General features: G+C 42.2%; 1 protein-coding gene across 11 annotated transcripts in view; it reads right to left on the bottom strand.

Moving 5' to 3' along the window:
• Window positions 1-12,490, bottom strand: part of LOC102308831 (pleckstrin homology domain-containing family A member 5) — a 176,463-nt gene that overhangs the window by 64,037 nt on the left and 99,936 nt on the right. For all 11 annotated transcript variants that reach the window (XM_042225502.1, XM_042225497.1, XM_042225493.1 and 8 more), the window contains 4 exons: window positions 9,628-9,732; window positions 7,526-7,598; window positions 3,663-3,763; window positions 2,748-2,863 (listed from right to left, as the gene is read on the bottom strand). In XM_042225502.1, the coding sequence (XP_042081436.1) occupies window positions 2,748-2,863; window positions 3,663-3,763; window positions 7,526-7,598; window positions 9,628-9,732 (395 nt within the window). The remainder of the gene's footprint in view (window positions 1-2,747; window positions 2,864-3,662; window positions 3,764-7,525; window positions 7,599-9,627; window positions 9,733-12,490) is intronic.

Here is a 12,490-nt window from a genome sequence, read left to right as displayed (position 1 = left end):
TATATATATATATATGTATATATATATATGTATGTATGTATGTATGTATGTATGTATGTATGTATGTTTGCCAGGGTTTTTCATAGTTTCTAGTTTACCCAGTTTAGGTTATTGCTTAGTTTGCTTTGTTTTTGCCCTTTTATTTTGTACTGTTCTGTCTGCCTTAATAAATAGCTCATCATCAGTGTCTGCACCTGGGTCCACTCTTCACACGCAGTTTGGCAAAATGCGTGGAGTGTGAAGATGAACACAGGAACACCAGACCTCAAAAGACCCAGGATTGTGACAAAAAGGAGACTTGATGATTAATTCAATTCAATTTTATTTATACAGCGCCAAATCACAACAACAGTCACCGCAAGGCACTTTGTATTGTAAGGTAGACGAGTAAGTACAACAAGGCACTCAAAAGAAGACTTTAGCAAAGAGAAGCTAGAACAGTCGGGAAGAAGTAGTACTGGGAGTCTCGGCATACAGCACAGAGAGAGTGGCAAAGGAAAAAGCTTATACTGAGTTGTATGTGAGGCTGGGCGCTAAGTAAAGGGAAAAGGACTCATACTGACTGGACAGGGAAGAGCGCGAGCTAGAAAGGATGTGCAGCACCTTCGGTTGATTAAGTCCAGAAATGTGCTAACACGTAAAGACAGTGTGTGAAGATGATTAATGTAGAAAATGAAAAAGAGATGAAGACGGAGGAAGGACAGTTATCAATAAGGATGATTAGTAAGGAGGAAGTGAGGGCAGCTATGAAGAGGATGAAGAGTGGAAAGGTGCTTGATCCAGATGACATACCCCAGGGCAGAGAAAAAGAGGGCAGCGGACTTTTTCACCAGACTACTTAAGACAATTTTGGAAAGTAAGTGGGTGATGAAGAAATGGGGAAGTGTGCTGGTACGGTTCAAGGACAGCTTTTATTACACCAACATATGTCTGACTAACAAAACCTTGGCTTGACGAGTAACGTATCGGAGGACTGAACTAGCCTGAAACTGGGTTCTTCACCTTGCTTCATTAACTGCGGTGGCCGGGTTATAAAGTTATGCACTGTCGGCATGCTTTGTTTTCGTTTAATTAATCCCTCGAGGGATAAAGCCAATGGACCAAACTATGAAACTATGAGAGAGAGCTGCTGAAGCTCGGTGACGAAGATTAGCAAGCATCAGTACGGCTTCACTGCGAAAGATGTTCACTTAAAGAGAAAAGGTAGGGAAGGTCAACAGTCTTTCTGGATCTAAAGAAAGCCTTTGATAAGGTGCCAAGAGAGCCCAGTGGGACAGCAGTGCGGTGGTAGGAGTGACAGGTTCACAGTACAGGTGGGATTACATCAGGCGTCTGCTCCTATGTTTGAAGACTACATTCTGATCTGTGGTGAGAGTAGAAGCAGGTGGAAGTAGGTGGAGGTGGAGCCCAGAGAGGTGGAGGTATGCACTGGAGAGAAGAGGAACGAATGACAGTAAAACCAAGACAAATACACGCAGGTAGAAGGCGTAGAGATAGTACAGATAGAAGAGCCATCCACAGCAACAGACCGCACAAGAGAGGTGAAGCAGGGAGTGGATGCAGGTGGAGTCAGCAGAGGCAAAGTTCAAGGATGATCTGTGATGGTAGTGAGGCCTGCAATGATATATGGTTTGGAGAGGCTGAGTTAAAGTTGTTTTCATTGGAAGTGACCAGGATGAAGAGCATAAGCTCAGTTTGAGCGGTTTGGAGATTAAGTTAGCGAGGCAAGGCTGAGATGGTTTGTGCAGAGGAGGGGAGTGGACGAAGGATGTTGAACATGGAGCTGACAGGCAGGAAGAAAAAAGGAGCCCAGAGAAAACAATCCTGGACGTAGTGGAGGAGGACAAGCACAGGGTGGGTATGGTGGTGAGCCGTAAAGGGAGCAGCCGAACGAAGACGACTGTGACGTCGTACGGATATACCAGTGACTAAAGATGTGCAGAGGCTTCTGTGTGCTCTGGAGTTTTCATGATGTGCAACAATGTCTGAAAACACAAAGACCAACTCTGCTGGCTCTAACACGTTTGTGGGACATGTGTGCCCTGTTTCTCCCCTTTCCTGTGCTACTCCATGTTCTGCTCTGCAGCATCAAAATACCAGTCATTTGTAGTAATTCGATGTAAAAGTTAAATCGGGGAAGAACTACAGGACAGAACAACGTTTCGGCATGTATACATGGTCAAGCAAACCACCTGCACCAACTGCATACTTATTCTGATAAGTCCTGGTATTCCTAATGCTTTCCTGTTCTTAGAGGGACTATCACAGCCACATTACCAAAATGATGCTTTTTTTCAGCACAAATAGCTTTGAATTGCCTGTTGCAAATCATGCCTGCATGACTCATTTAAATACTCCTTTTCTTCTAACTTCATGCTCTGAAAAGGACAGCGCGTGTCTCTGACTTCCTGGAGCTGAATCTGGACAGTCGCGTTTAAATGCTAAAAGGACGTTTAGTGGTGTCAGAAACAATAAATTGGGCTCAAATGTTGTTGCTTCATGCTAGTTAAGGATAAAAGTCTTGATTCAATCCTTTCAGAGGCTGTGATGTCTGTGAAGGTTCATCCAGGTCATCCAAGCTCCTTAGACTTTGAGGCCATAAAACACACCATAAATGAGGCCCCTGTGATGCGTGGGATATAAAACAACACTCCACGTTGTAGAACTGTGTCCCTGCACAGTAGGTGTGTACCTCACATCTGCACACCATCTTATCTGTCTGACATATCCCTGTGGTTAGCACCAACCTTCTGACTGGTTCAGTGTGGACGAGAGCAGCGTCTGTCATGACTTTCATCCAGGACTCCATCTCTTTGGCTGTGTCAGTGCAGAAGTAATATGTCCGCATGTTGGGGTGCGTGGCCTGAGTGAAGACAGAGGGAGAGCGATAATAAGATAAAACAGAAGTGCGAGAACCAAATCTGGATCATGACTTCATCACAAGTATCACACTGAACTGCCCAACACACAACTTTCTATGTGTATGTACAAGTATACACACATCTATGTGAGAAAAACATATTTTTTTATGTATTAGCATTTTGAACCATGAAATTCAGACACAGCCTCTCAACTAAAACTGACAGTAAAATGTTTGATATCAGTCTGGTGTGGTCAAGTGTGTGCACGAGGCAGGACATGGGATCTGTTGGGGTATTTCTACAAATGGACGCCTCTTTCAGTCTCAAACCTCTGATCAAACCTTTGGGGGTCAGTACATTAACCTCGTCAAGGTGAAACTTTGAGACTTTCTACCTTTTTTACATCTATAACTTGCACACTGTGAACCCTGTGAATACCCTAACCCTACCCCACCCCATCCAATCACAGCAGATGGCTCCGCCCCTCACTGAGCCTGGTTCTGCTGGAGGTTTCTTCCTGTTAAAAGGGAGTTTTTCCTCCCCACTGTTGCCAAAGTGCTTGCTCATAGGGGGTCATATGATTGTTGGGTTTTCTCTCTATGTATTATTGCAGGGTCTACCTTACAATATAAAGCGCCTTGAGGCGACTGTTGTTGTGATTTGGTGCTATATAAATAAAACTGGATTGAATTGCTGTCACATGAAAATAAAAATTACAAAGTAGTTACAAAGTAGCATGGATTGTTGCCATCAATAATAATAACATGACAAACCTTTAAAAAAAATGTAACTAGTGTTTACCTTAAAGGCATATTTCCTGCTGATGTGGTCATCCACCGACAACATAGATATGTGAAAACTGGGCAACAGGATGCTTCCTAGGATGCTATCCTCTTTTTCATCTGCAGCAACGAAAGAGAAAAGTCTGCAGGTTGAAACATATTTATGGCAGCAATCTGATTCAATAAGGTTTCAGACTGGGAGATTTGTGGGTCAGACTGGTACAAAATATTCTTCTTCTGTTTGTGTTATGTTTGCTCTTATTAGTACGTGTCAATCAAATGCATGGCCCAGAATGATAGGAGATAGTGTTGATATTTAAATATTCGTTTATCAAGCTGTAAAGATTCCCAGGAAGAACGAGGAGGGAGAAATAGCCTTTGGAAGAAGGAACATCGTTGGATAGATGTCAACATAGTACAAGTACATAAACTTCCCTGCAGCATGGCTTCCTTAACTGCAGCTTGAAGTTGTGTTGGGATTAGTGGAAACCAGTGGTATTTGTGAATCAGCGAAGTAATAACCAGTGCTTTCAGTTTTTTTAATTATATTTCCCGAGGCTTAAAACCTGGAGTCACTGTTAGAGATATTTAGTAGATGTTTTCATAGTGAATATGTGCCCTGCTGTAAAGAGCTGAAGTAAGAGAAACAAGTGAGGCAAATGAAGAAGAATGCAATACCAGTATATTTAATCATTATATACTGATGTCTGATTTTGCCATATATATTACAAAATTCTCCAAATGAAATTGAATGACGCCTCATGAACAATAACAGCTGTGATGGTTGCAGCTGTGATTCTGTCACCTCTGTGCAGTATCATGTTTCATGCGATCTAAAGGCAGCACAGTACATGCACTGCGGCACAAAACCACAGAGCCTCCAACGCGCATTACTGTTTGCTTTAGCCGAGGCGCTGCGGCTGCTCTGGCTCGTCCCTGATGCTGAATGGCTCCAGCTGGCTTACAGAGCCGACATCTCAACGTTATCAGATAAGAAAGCAGTGAGGAGGCGATATGTGACCTCTGTAAACACTTTGCTGTTGAGTTTATGATCTCAGTCAATCGTCATATTTAATAAAAATTTAATCTTGTTCATATTATGTTTCAGACGATTATGGGCTATGATTGGCTAATGACTGATGAATAAAAACTTGTTCTCGATGTTTCAAAATGGGACTTAAAAACTCTTTATGTTAAATATGTTACAAGTAACAGTTATTTCTAAATAGTAACTTTTAATTCATTCTGTGGTTTGTGGGACACAAACAACTGAAGAAAGTTTAGTATAAAAAAGAAATGGGTTGTAGTAGTTATAACAACAACAACGATGCTTTGGATGTGTCAATTTTTGGTTGGATCTATTAAATCTGGCAGATTTACTAAATTTGGACTCCAAGTTAATTAAAGCTGAATGAAATTTAATTCACGGATCCATGTCATGTTCATCTTAATCAACATAAAGTATACTTGTGTTTTTAAATGGAAATTTGGTGGCATGATAAAATGATGTTCATTCGACAGATGACTTTAATAATAATAATAATAATACATTTTATTTAAAAATGCCTTTCAAGACAACCAATGACACTTAATAATAGAATAAAACATGTAATAGAACGAAGACAAAATGAAGAACAATAGAAACAAAAGCACAAGATTAACAAACAGTGGGTAATGCAGGCAGCTGAGTTTTGAACCAGTTGAAGCTTATGGAGGTATTCTGGGGGAGACCATGCAAGAGAGAATTACAATAGTCAAGGCGGGAGATAACGAGACTGTGGACAAGGATGGACGTAGGCTGGGTGGAAAGAGAAGGATGTAATCTGTTAATGTTGCGTAGATGGAAGTAGGCAGAGCAGGTGAGATTATTGATGTGAGATTTAAAGGATAGTGAACTGTCTAGGATGACCAAGGCTCTTAACCTGAGGAGAAGGGAAAACAGTGCAGTTATCGATAGAGAGAGAGAAATGGTTCGCCTTCAAAAGGTTGGATTTGGTGCCAATAGGGAGGATTTCAGTTTTATCCTCATTAAGCTTGAGAAAATTAGAGCTGAACCAGGATTTTAGTTCAGATAGACATTCTGTAAGGGAAGAAGGTGGGAGGAATCAAATGTGTGGAGAATGGTACCAAGAGGATGTATATTATGAAGAGAAGAAGGCCTAAGACTGAGCCTTGGGGTACACCAGAGGTGACCGGGAAAAGACGAGAGCGGGATGATTTCAGTTGAATAAACTGGGAGTGGTCAAGGAGACATAACTGGAACCAGGCTAGGGTGTGAGAGATGGTGTCAAAGGCCGAGCTCAGATCCAAAAGGACGACTTTGTAAGATCACCTGCTCAGTGATTTCATTATGTTTCTAAAGAAATTAAAGAAAACTTGGATTATATTAGTGCTTTTTTGTGGTGATGGATTTGCAGACTGACAGAGAATAACTGACGTGGTATAACTGACATGACAGGCAACTTACTGTTACCTTAAAACATGAGCTTTATAAATAGTTAATGTCTAATCACTGGGAATAAACTGAGATCTGCTTATCAAATTGCACCTCTGAAAACTATGATTTAAGTCTTTAAATGACGTCTCTGCCTCGCTCTGATAATACCAAAATTGGCAGTGTAAATGTAAATACACTAATTTATTTTATCTCGATGAGCTCTGCAGTCGGAGGGATGATTAACATCTTTGCCCTTACAGAAAGAATAATTTACCACATTTCCAAGATCTCAACCTGAAGCAGCTCCTTAGAATAAAGCGACTGAGCCAGAAGGAGGCAAACGGAAAAAGAAAACGTTATTATCTGAAAGCTGTGCATGTCTCTTCTCTGGCTAGCAAAGCCAATCAACATGCAGCTCTCCCCTCGGGTTGTCGTGTAAGCTGCCGATCGCACCCTGGAAGAACCTGATTCATCAGTTTATGGAGATGGAAAAATCCCTCTGAAGGTGCAGAAAGCATTAAGGAGGAAAGAGGAGCTTTTATGAACGCAGTTCTAAATTTGTGATGTTGCACCACACGTGACCTCTAAGTAATAAAAACAGTACAACAAAACTGTTGATGTATTTCGTTATAACCATGTAAAGCACTTTGTGCTACATTTTTGTATGAAAAGTGCTTTATAAATAAAGATTGATTGATTGAGAAGTTCGGCCATCCGGGAGGGGCTCAGAGTAGAGCCCCTGCTGCTCCACATCGAAAGGAGCCAGCTGAGGTGGTTCGGGCATCTGACCAGGATGCCTCCTGGGCGCCTCCTGGGTGAGGTGTTCCAGGCATGTCCCACCGGGAGGAGGCCCCGGGGCAGACCCAGGACACGCTGGAGAGATTATATCTCTCGGCTGGCCTGGGAACGTCTTGGTGTTCCCCCGGATAAGCTGGAGGAGGTGGCTGGGGAGAGGGAGGTCTGGGCCTCTCTGCTTAGGCTGCTGCCACCGCGACCCGGCCTCAGATAAAGCGGATGAAGATGGATGGATGGATGGATGGATGGATGGATGATTGATTGATTATGTCAGCGTGTTGAAGTTGCTGGCCATGACAACGTTTTTACCACCACAGACTGATTCTTTGAAATGAAAGTAGAGCTAAATAAAGGTGTACTCAAGCTTGTAATCAATATTGAGAGGACAGTATTCCATCACAGAGACGGAATGAAAACCATTATGATGCCGTGTGATGGATAACAATCAAGTGTGCAAAACCTTTGCTGTATATTTATTACGACATTAGGCAAATATACTACTCAGAAATAAAGGCCTCGTATGTAAACAGTGCATATCTTCCACATCTTGATATTTGTAAACAGGTGTGAAGGTACACACGGTTGACAAGCCTCGAACTTTTCTTAAAGTGCCAACATGAAGAGATGCATGTGTGTTTGTGTGTCCTCACCACGGTAGTAGAAGAGGCACATGTCAGACAGGACGAACCACCTCTTCTTCCACAGCTTCATGCCTGTACTGTCCTGAGTGAGACAAAATATAACAATTATAGAGAACGTTATTATTTTCAAACACACGTTCTCATCTCTTGCTTCCTCTTCAAGTCTGAACTGGCTCTTCTCCAGCCTTTCCTGTTAAACAGCCTCCATCACCTCCTCTTTGTTATCTCTTCATAAAGCAGTGACAGATTTGCCTCAGTGGGTGCCTGAAGCAAAGACCTGTGCTCTGTTCGTGATGCCGACGCTCCCCTGGCACCTAATTACTGCATCAATGACAAGTTTTCAAGTCTTTGGTACTTTCAGCAATATAATGCGTTGGCCACACTGATATCAGCTCTGCAGTGAAAGGGTTTGCTGGGTGGAGTTGACTAAAACTTGACGAGGGTCATCAAGCTTTATTCAGTCTTCACTGCTATGGTGAGAGGTCCCCTAACCAGGCAAACACTGACCCACTACAGAGCTCCGTGGGGCACAACACTTAAAGAAAGTGATAAACACAAGCTGATTCAGGGTGGTGTGTAGCAGGCGAAGACACATAGCAGGAATACCGTACTCCCATTTACTAACTGTCCATAGTCACTGTAGTGTTTGCTGCAGCAGAGCTGAAAAATTCAATTCATTTTATTTACACAGTGCCAAATCACAACAGTTTCCTCAAGCTGCTTTATTTTATGAGGTAAAGTCCCCACAATAACAGAGAGAAAGCTGGGACAACCAAATGACCCCCAATGAACAAGTCCTTAGGCAACAGTAAGAAGGTAAAACTCCCTTATAACAGGAAACAACCTCCGGCAGAACCAGGCTCAGGGAGGGGCGGGGCCTGATCATTCTGGATTTAACAGGGAGCCAATGAAGGGAAGCCAATACAGGAGAAATCTGCTCTCCTTCTAGTCCCTGTCAGGACTCTTGCTGCAGCATTTTGGATCAGCGGAAGGCTTTTCAGGGAGTTTTTAGGATAATAATGGATTACAGTCGTCCAGCCTGGAAGTAACAAATGCATGAACTCGTTTTTCAGCGTCACTTTGTGAAAGGATATTTGGAATCTGTGGTCAGCCTCCTTTGGCCAGCTTATTATCCCAGCAGGTTACCTGAACACAGGCAGGGCGTAGGTGCCGACTGCCAGGTTTTAATGGTTGCAGCTTTCCTAGCGGCCTCTTTGTGATTCCCATTTGTAGAATTCCTAAGTACTTCTAGTTGTTGTCAGTGTTGTCTTCTGGTAGTACAATCACCTCATTTCTGACTACCTTTGCTCTCTTTGCAACCATCCAAATACACTTCTCCGGTCTGAACGATATTCCGATGTCATTGCTGTATATCCTGGTGGTGTGGATCACTGAATCAATAGAGGCATCATATGTTATTTCAGTATGCCCTATCTCCATCCTTGGTGGGGCTGTTCTCATATACTTCCCCGTGCCACGAAGCATAATCTTGGATGGTTCAATGGAGAACATCCACTTTATTCTCCTGGCTTCTGTCTCCAGTATCTTCAAGCAGCCAGCTAAGGCTGTGAGTCTTTGTTTGGCACTTTATTAGGCCACAGTTACAGACAGCTGTTGATACTTCTTAGGCAGCCCTTTCTTCATCACGCCTTTCAGCAGTTGCGACAGTTAGCTAACTACTCTGTGCTGCCTTGATCTTAGCCTCTACTCTCCTTCACCATCGACGGTACTGCTCCTTGTGGCTGCTCGTGTTTAAGCACCTCGGGCGACTGTTGTGATTTGGCGCTGTATAAATAAAGTTGAATTGAACTGTAGCCAAGGATCTCAGTCATCACTGCTGCCATGCTGTAGACCAGCTAGTTGGTTTTAGTAATGGTCACAGCAACGATTCTCCTTAATACGTACAGACCCATACATGATTACATTTTTATTACATTAGGTAAACTAAGCTGGTCCACTGACTGCTGAAATAGTCAACACAATCATGCAACATTTTGACTGGAAATCACTCAGAGACAACACAAAGTCATCTATATGGTGGCAGTCTGGACACCAGATCCAGTTCCAGAATTCCACAAATTCAACGACGTCCGATAAGCCTTCCTCATTACCTGTTTGTAAAGCCAGCTGCTCCTCACCACTGGGGCATTGGGGTTTCTCTTGATTGAGTTGGACCTCTTGCCAAAGTTGTGGACTTTTCTGGAAGACCTAGAAGGCTGTTTAAAGACGTTGATAGATGATGAATGTAGAGAATTTGGATGCCTAACATGTAACAACAGCTGCATAGAGAAAACATTAGATACATTTAAATGCACACAGTGTTTTAATAACAATTCACCAAAAGAATTAACCCCGCAGACCTGTACACAGAATTTATAAAATTACGAGCTGGTTACAGTGAAAATCGCCTTCTTGAAAAAGACTAAATTTACAGTTCAGTATTAAATATTACTATAAAATGAACTACATACAAAGTGTATTTGAATGGCAGAGATGTCATGGCTCAGTGTCTCACTGAGTCTCACAGGCCTGAACGTGCGCTGGAAGCCGTTTGTAATTCTTACCTTGTTTTAACAGCAGCTCACCACAAACAAGACAAACAGACATTTTGGACTTTTGACTGTATTTCCAGAAGTTTTACAGCTTTTCCTACTGATAAAATCCTCTTTTAGGGCCGTTCACACAACAGAGTGATCAGGAATAAACAATTAAATGACAGAAAAGTGTCACGCTCCCATGTCTCTCTGACTGGCCCACACTGGCTACAGGTTTGGTTTGTGTTTTTCTTTCTCTCTCTCCTCCCCACTGTCTCCTGCCTGGGCGGAGCTTGTTACTGGGCTCTCACCTTTGGCCCACTCACCTGGGCTGATTGCCACCACCTGCTGCTGATCTGTAGTGATTATGCTGCTGCTATTTAAGGTGAAATCGCTGGCTTAAACTACCCATTGTCTCTGTATATAGATCCCCCGGACCTGTTTGCGGACCCCTAGTGACATTCCTGTGTAGTGATGGTCAAATGAAGCTTTCTGAAGCTTGTATTGAAAAACGGTTCATTACTCGAAGCTTTTCAACACAGTCCTCTCTGGTGACATCTGGTGGCCAAAAATATGAAGCGCAGCTTGAATCCACAAAATAAAACCAACTGCTTCATTATGACTGCTCACTCTACAGAGCGGTGTCCTGTCTGATGTTGGGCCGCTGTTGTGTTGCTTTGAACGTGTACTTTTTGGTGGTTAAAAAAATGTGTTTTACTTGTTTAATAAATAGTTTTGACCAGTAAACTCTCCTTGTTCAAACATGCACCATGGTGTGGTCTTTCTTTGCTTGTGATGTCTTGATGTTGGTAAATACAATAATTGAAAAACACCACATTACATATAATAATGTACAACACATTATGGAGTATGCTTCTGCTGTGAGGTCCCGCCTCCATGCACTTGTGCAATTAATCGCTAGACGGGTATATTTATAAATAATATTATATTAGGGACATTTACCCAGACATATTTTTGACCTGGGGGTAGAATTGATTGTGAAATGGAAAGGAAAATGCTTATGAACTTGCAAATTAAAAACATGATGCATTTAAGGTAACCCTTTTTCATTTGTATTTAAGAAGAGAATTTGTTCCACTGTGCGATGGCCGAATCTGTTCCTTTTCGTGGAGATAATTTCTCCTGCATTAAGGAAAATCCCTTCACATGGAACAGAAGAGGCTGGAGTGCAGAGAAACTGGTAGAGATGCAGTTATACAGTCTATCTGGGCCCCACCAACTATCAGCTAAAGAGAATAGACAGATTACATTGCTGCACATTTTGCAGACTAACATTTTCAGATTAATTAAACAATAAAATATATATTTTTACAACATTACATGTAAAGAGTCAAGTGGGAGTTTTTCTACAGTTATTTAATGATATTTATATTATGGAAGCAGATTTTTGACATTTTACCTTTTTCCTGTTGTCAGATAAAATAAACGCACAAAACAAAAGCAAACACAAAGCTGGAAAACCCACCCGACTGACCAAAATCAACTCAAAATCCTCCCACACAACAGAACCTCCGAATCAGTGGTTCGCTATCTGTCACCATGAAACACTCCACAAATCCCGCGAATGATTCACTTCCTTATAAACCATTGAATCAGACACTGAAGCAGTTAGGCTCTAAATGAAGCTTCGGACGTCACTGATCACGTGACTCTGGCCAAACGAATCAAGCTTCGACACAGTGCTTCTGAAGCACCGGAGCTTCAGCTTCAAGCGGGCCATCACTATTCCTGTGTGTGGCATCGTTAGTGGCCGAAGACGAGCGAGTGTGAGTGGAGGAAAAATGGTGGTGCGTTTCCCTTCCCTCTTCTCCCTGGAGCCCTGGACCCCCACCCAACTCACTACAGATATATATGTACAGCACTCGTGTGTTCCCTTTGTAAATAAATTAGACGTTTTGTCTTTAAGAATTGTGTCTGTGTTTGAGTTCGTTCCATCACCGTGACAAAAAGTTTCTGGTTTTCAATTTCTACTATAGAAATTTATTTTTTCTTTTATGACAAAATTGAAAAAACAAAAATAAAAGTGGACAGTCTGGTCTATCAGAGCCTTTTCTGTAATATTTCTTACAGTTTAAGTCCAAAGAGTCATGCAGACAGATTGTTTCTTTGTCACAGCAGCTGCTTCTTCATCATGTAGAAAATCAGTTAAATATGTACCTTTTGACAGAAAGGAGAGTTTCACCTCCTTTCCCACTTTGACCTTAAGTGGAGCGGCCCACTTAAGGTCAAAGTGGGCTGATGTAAAATGAGTTTGACACCCCTGATTTAACTTAACATGAGTCTGGTTGTAAATGAGGCTCTCACACAAAAACAGCAGCCTATGTACAGTGGGGCAAAAAAGTATTTAGTCAGCCACCGATTGTGCAAGTTCCCCCACTTAAAATGATGACAGAGGTCAGTAATTTGCACCAGAGGTACA

This window comes from Haplochromis burtoni, unplaced genomic scaffold (genome assembly GCF_018398535.1).
Source record: "Haplochromis burtoni strain Fernald_Lab_line unplaced genomic scaffold, NCSU_Asbu1 Contig_173, whole genome shotgun sequence".
Lineage (NCBI taxonomy): Eukaryota > Metazoa > Chordata > Actinopteri > Cichliformes > Cichlidae > Haplochromis > Haplochromis burtoni.
Note: the sequence above shows the minus strand (reverse complement) of the source record. Positions and strands in the feature narration are given on the sequence as shown.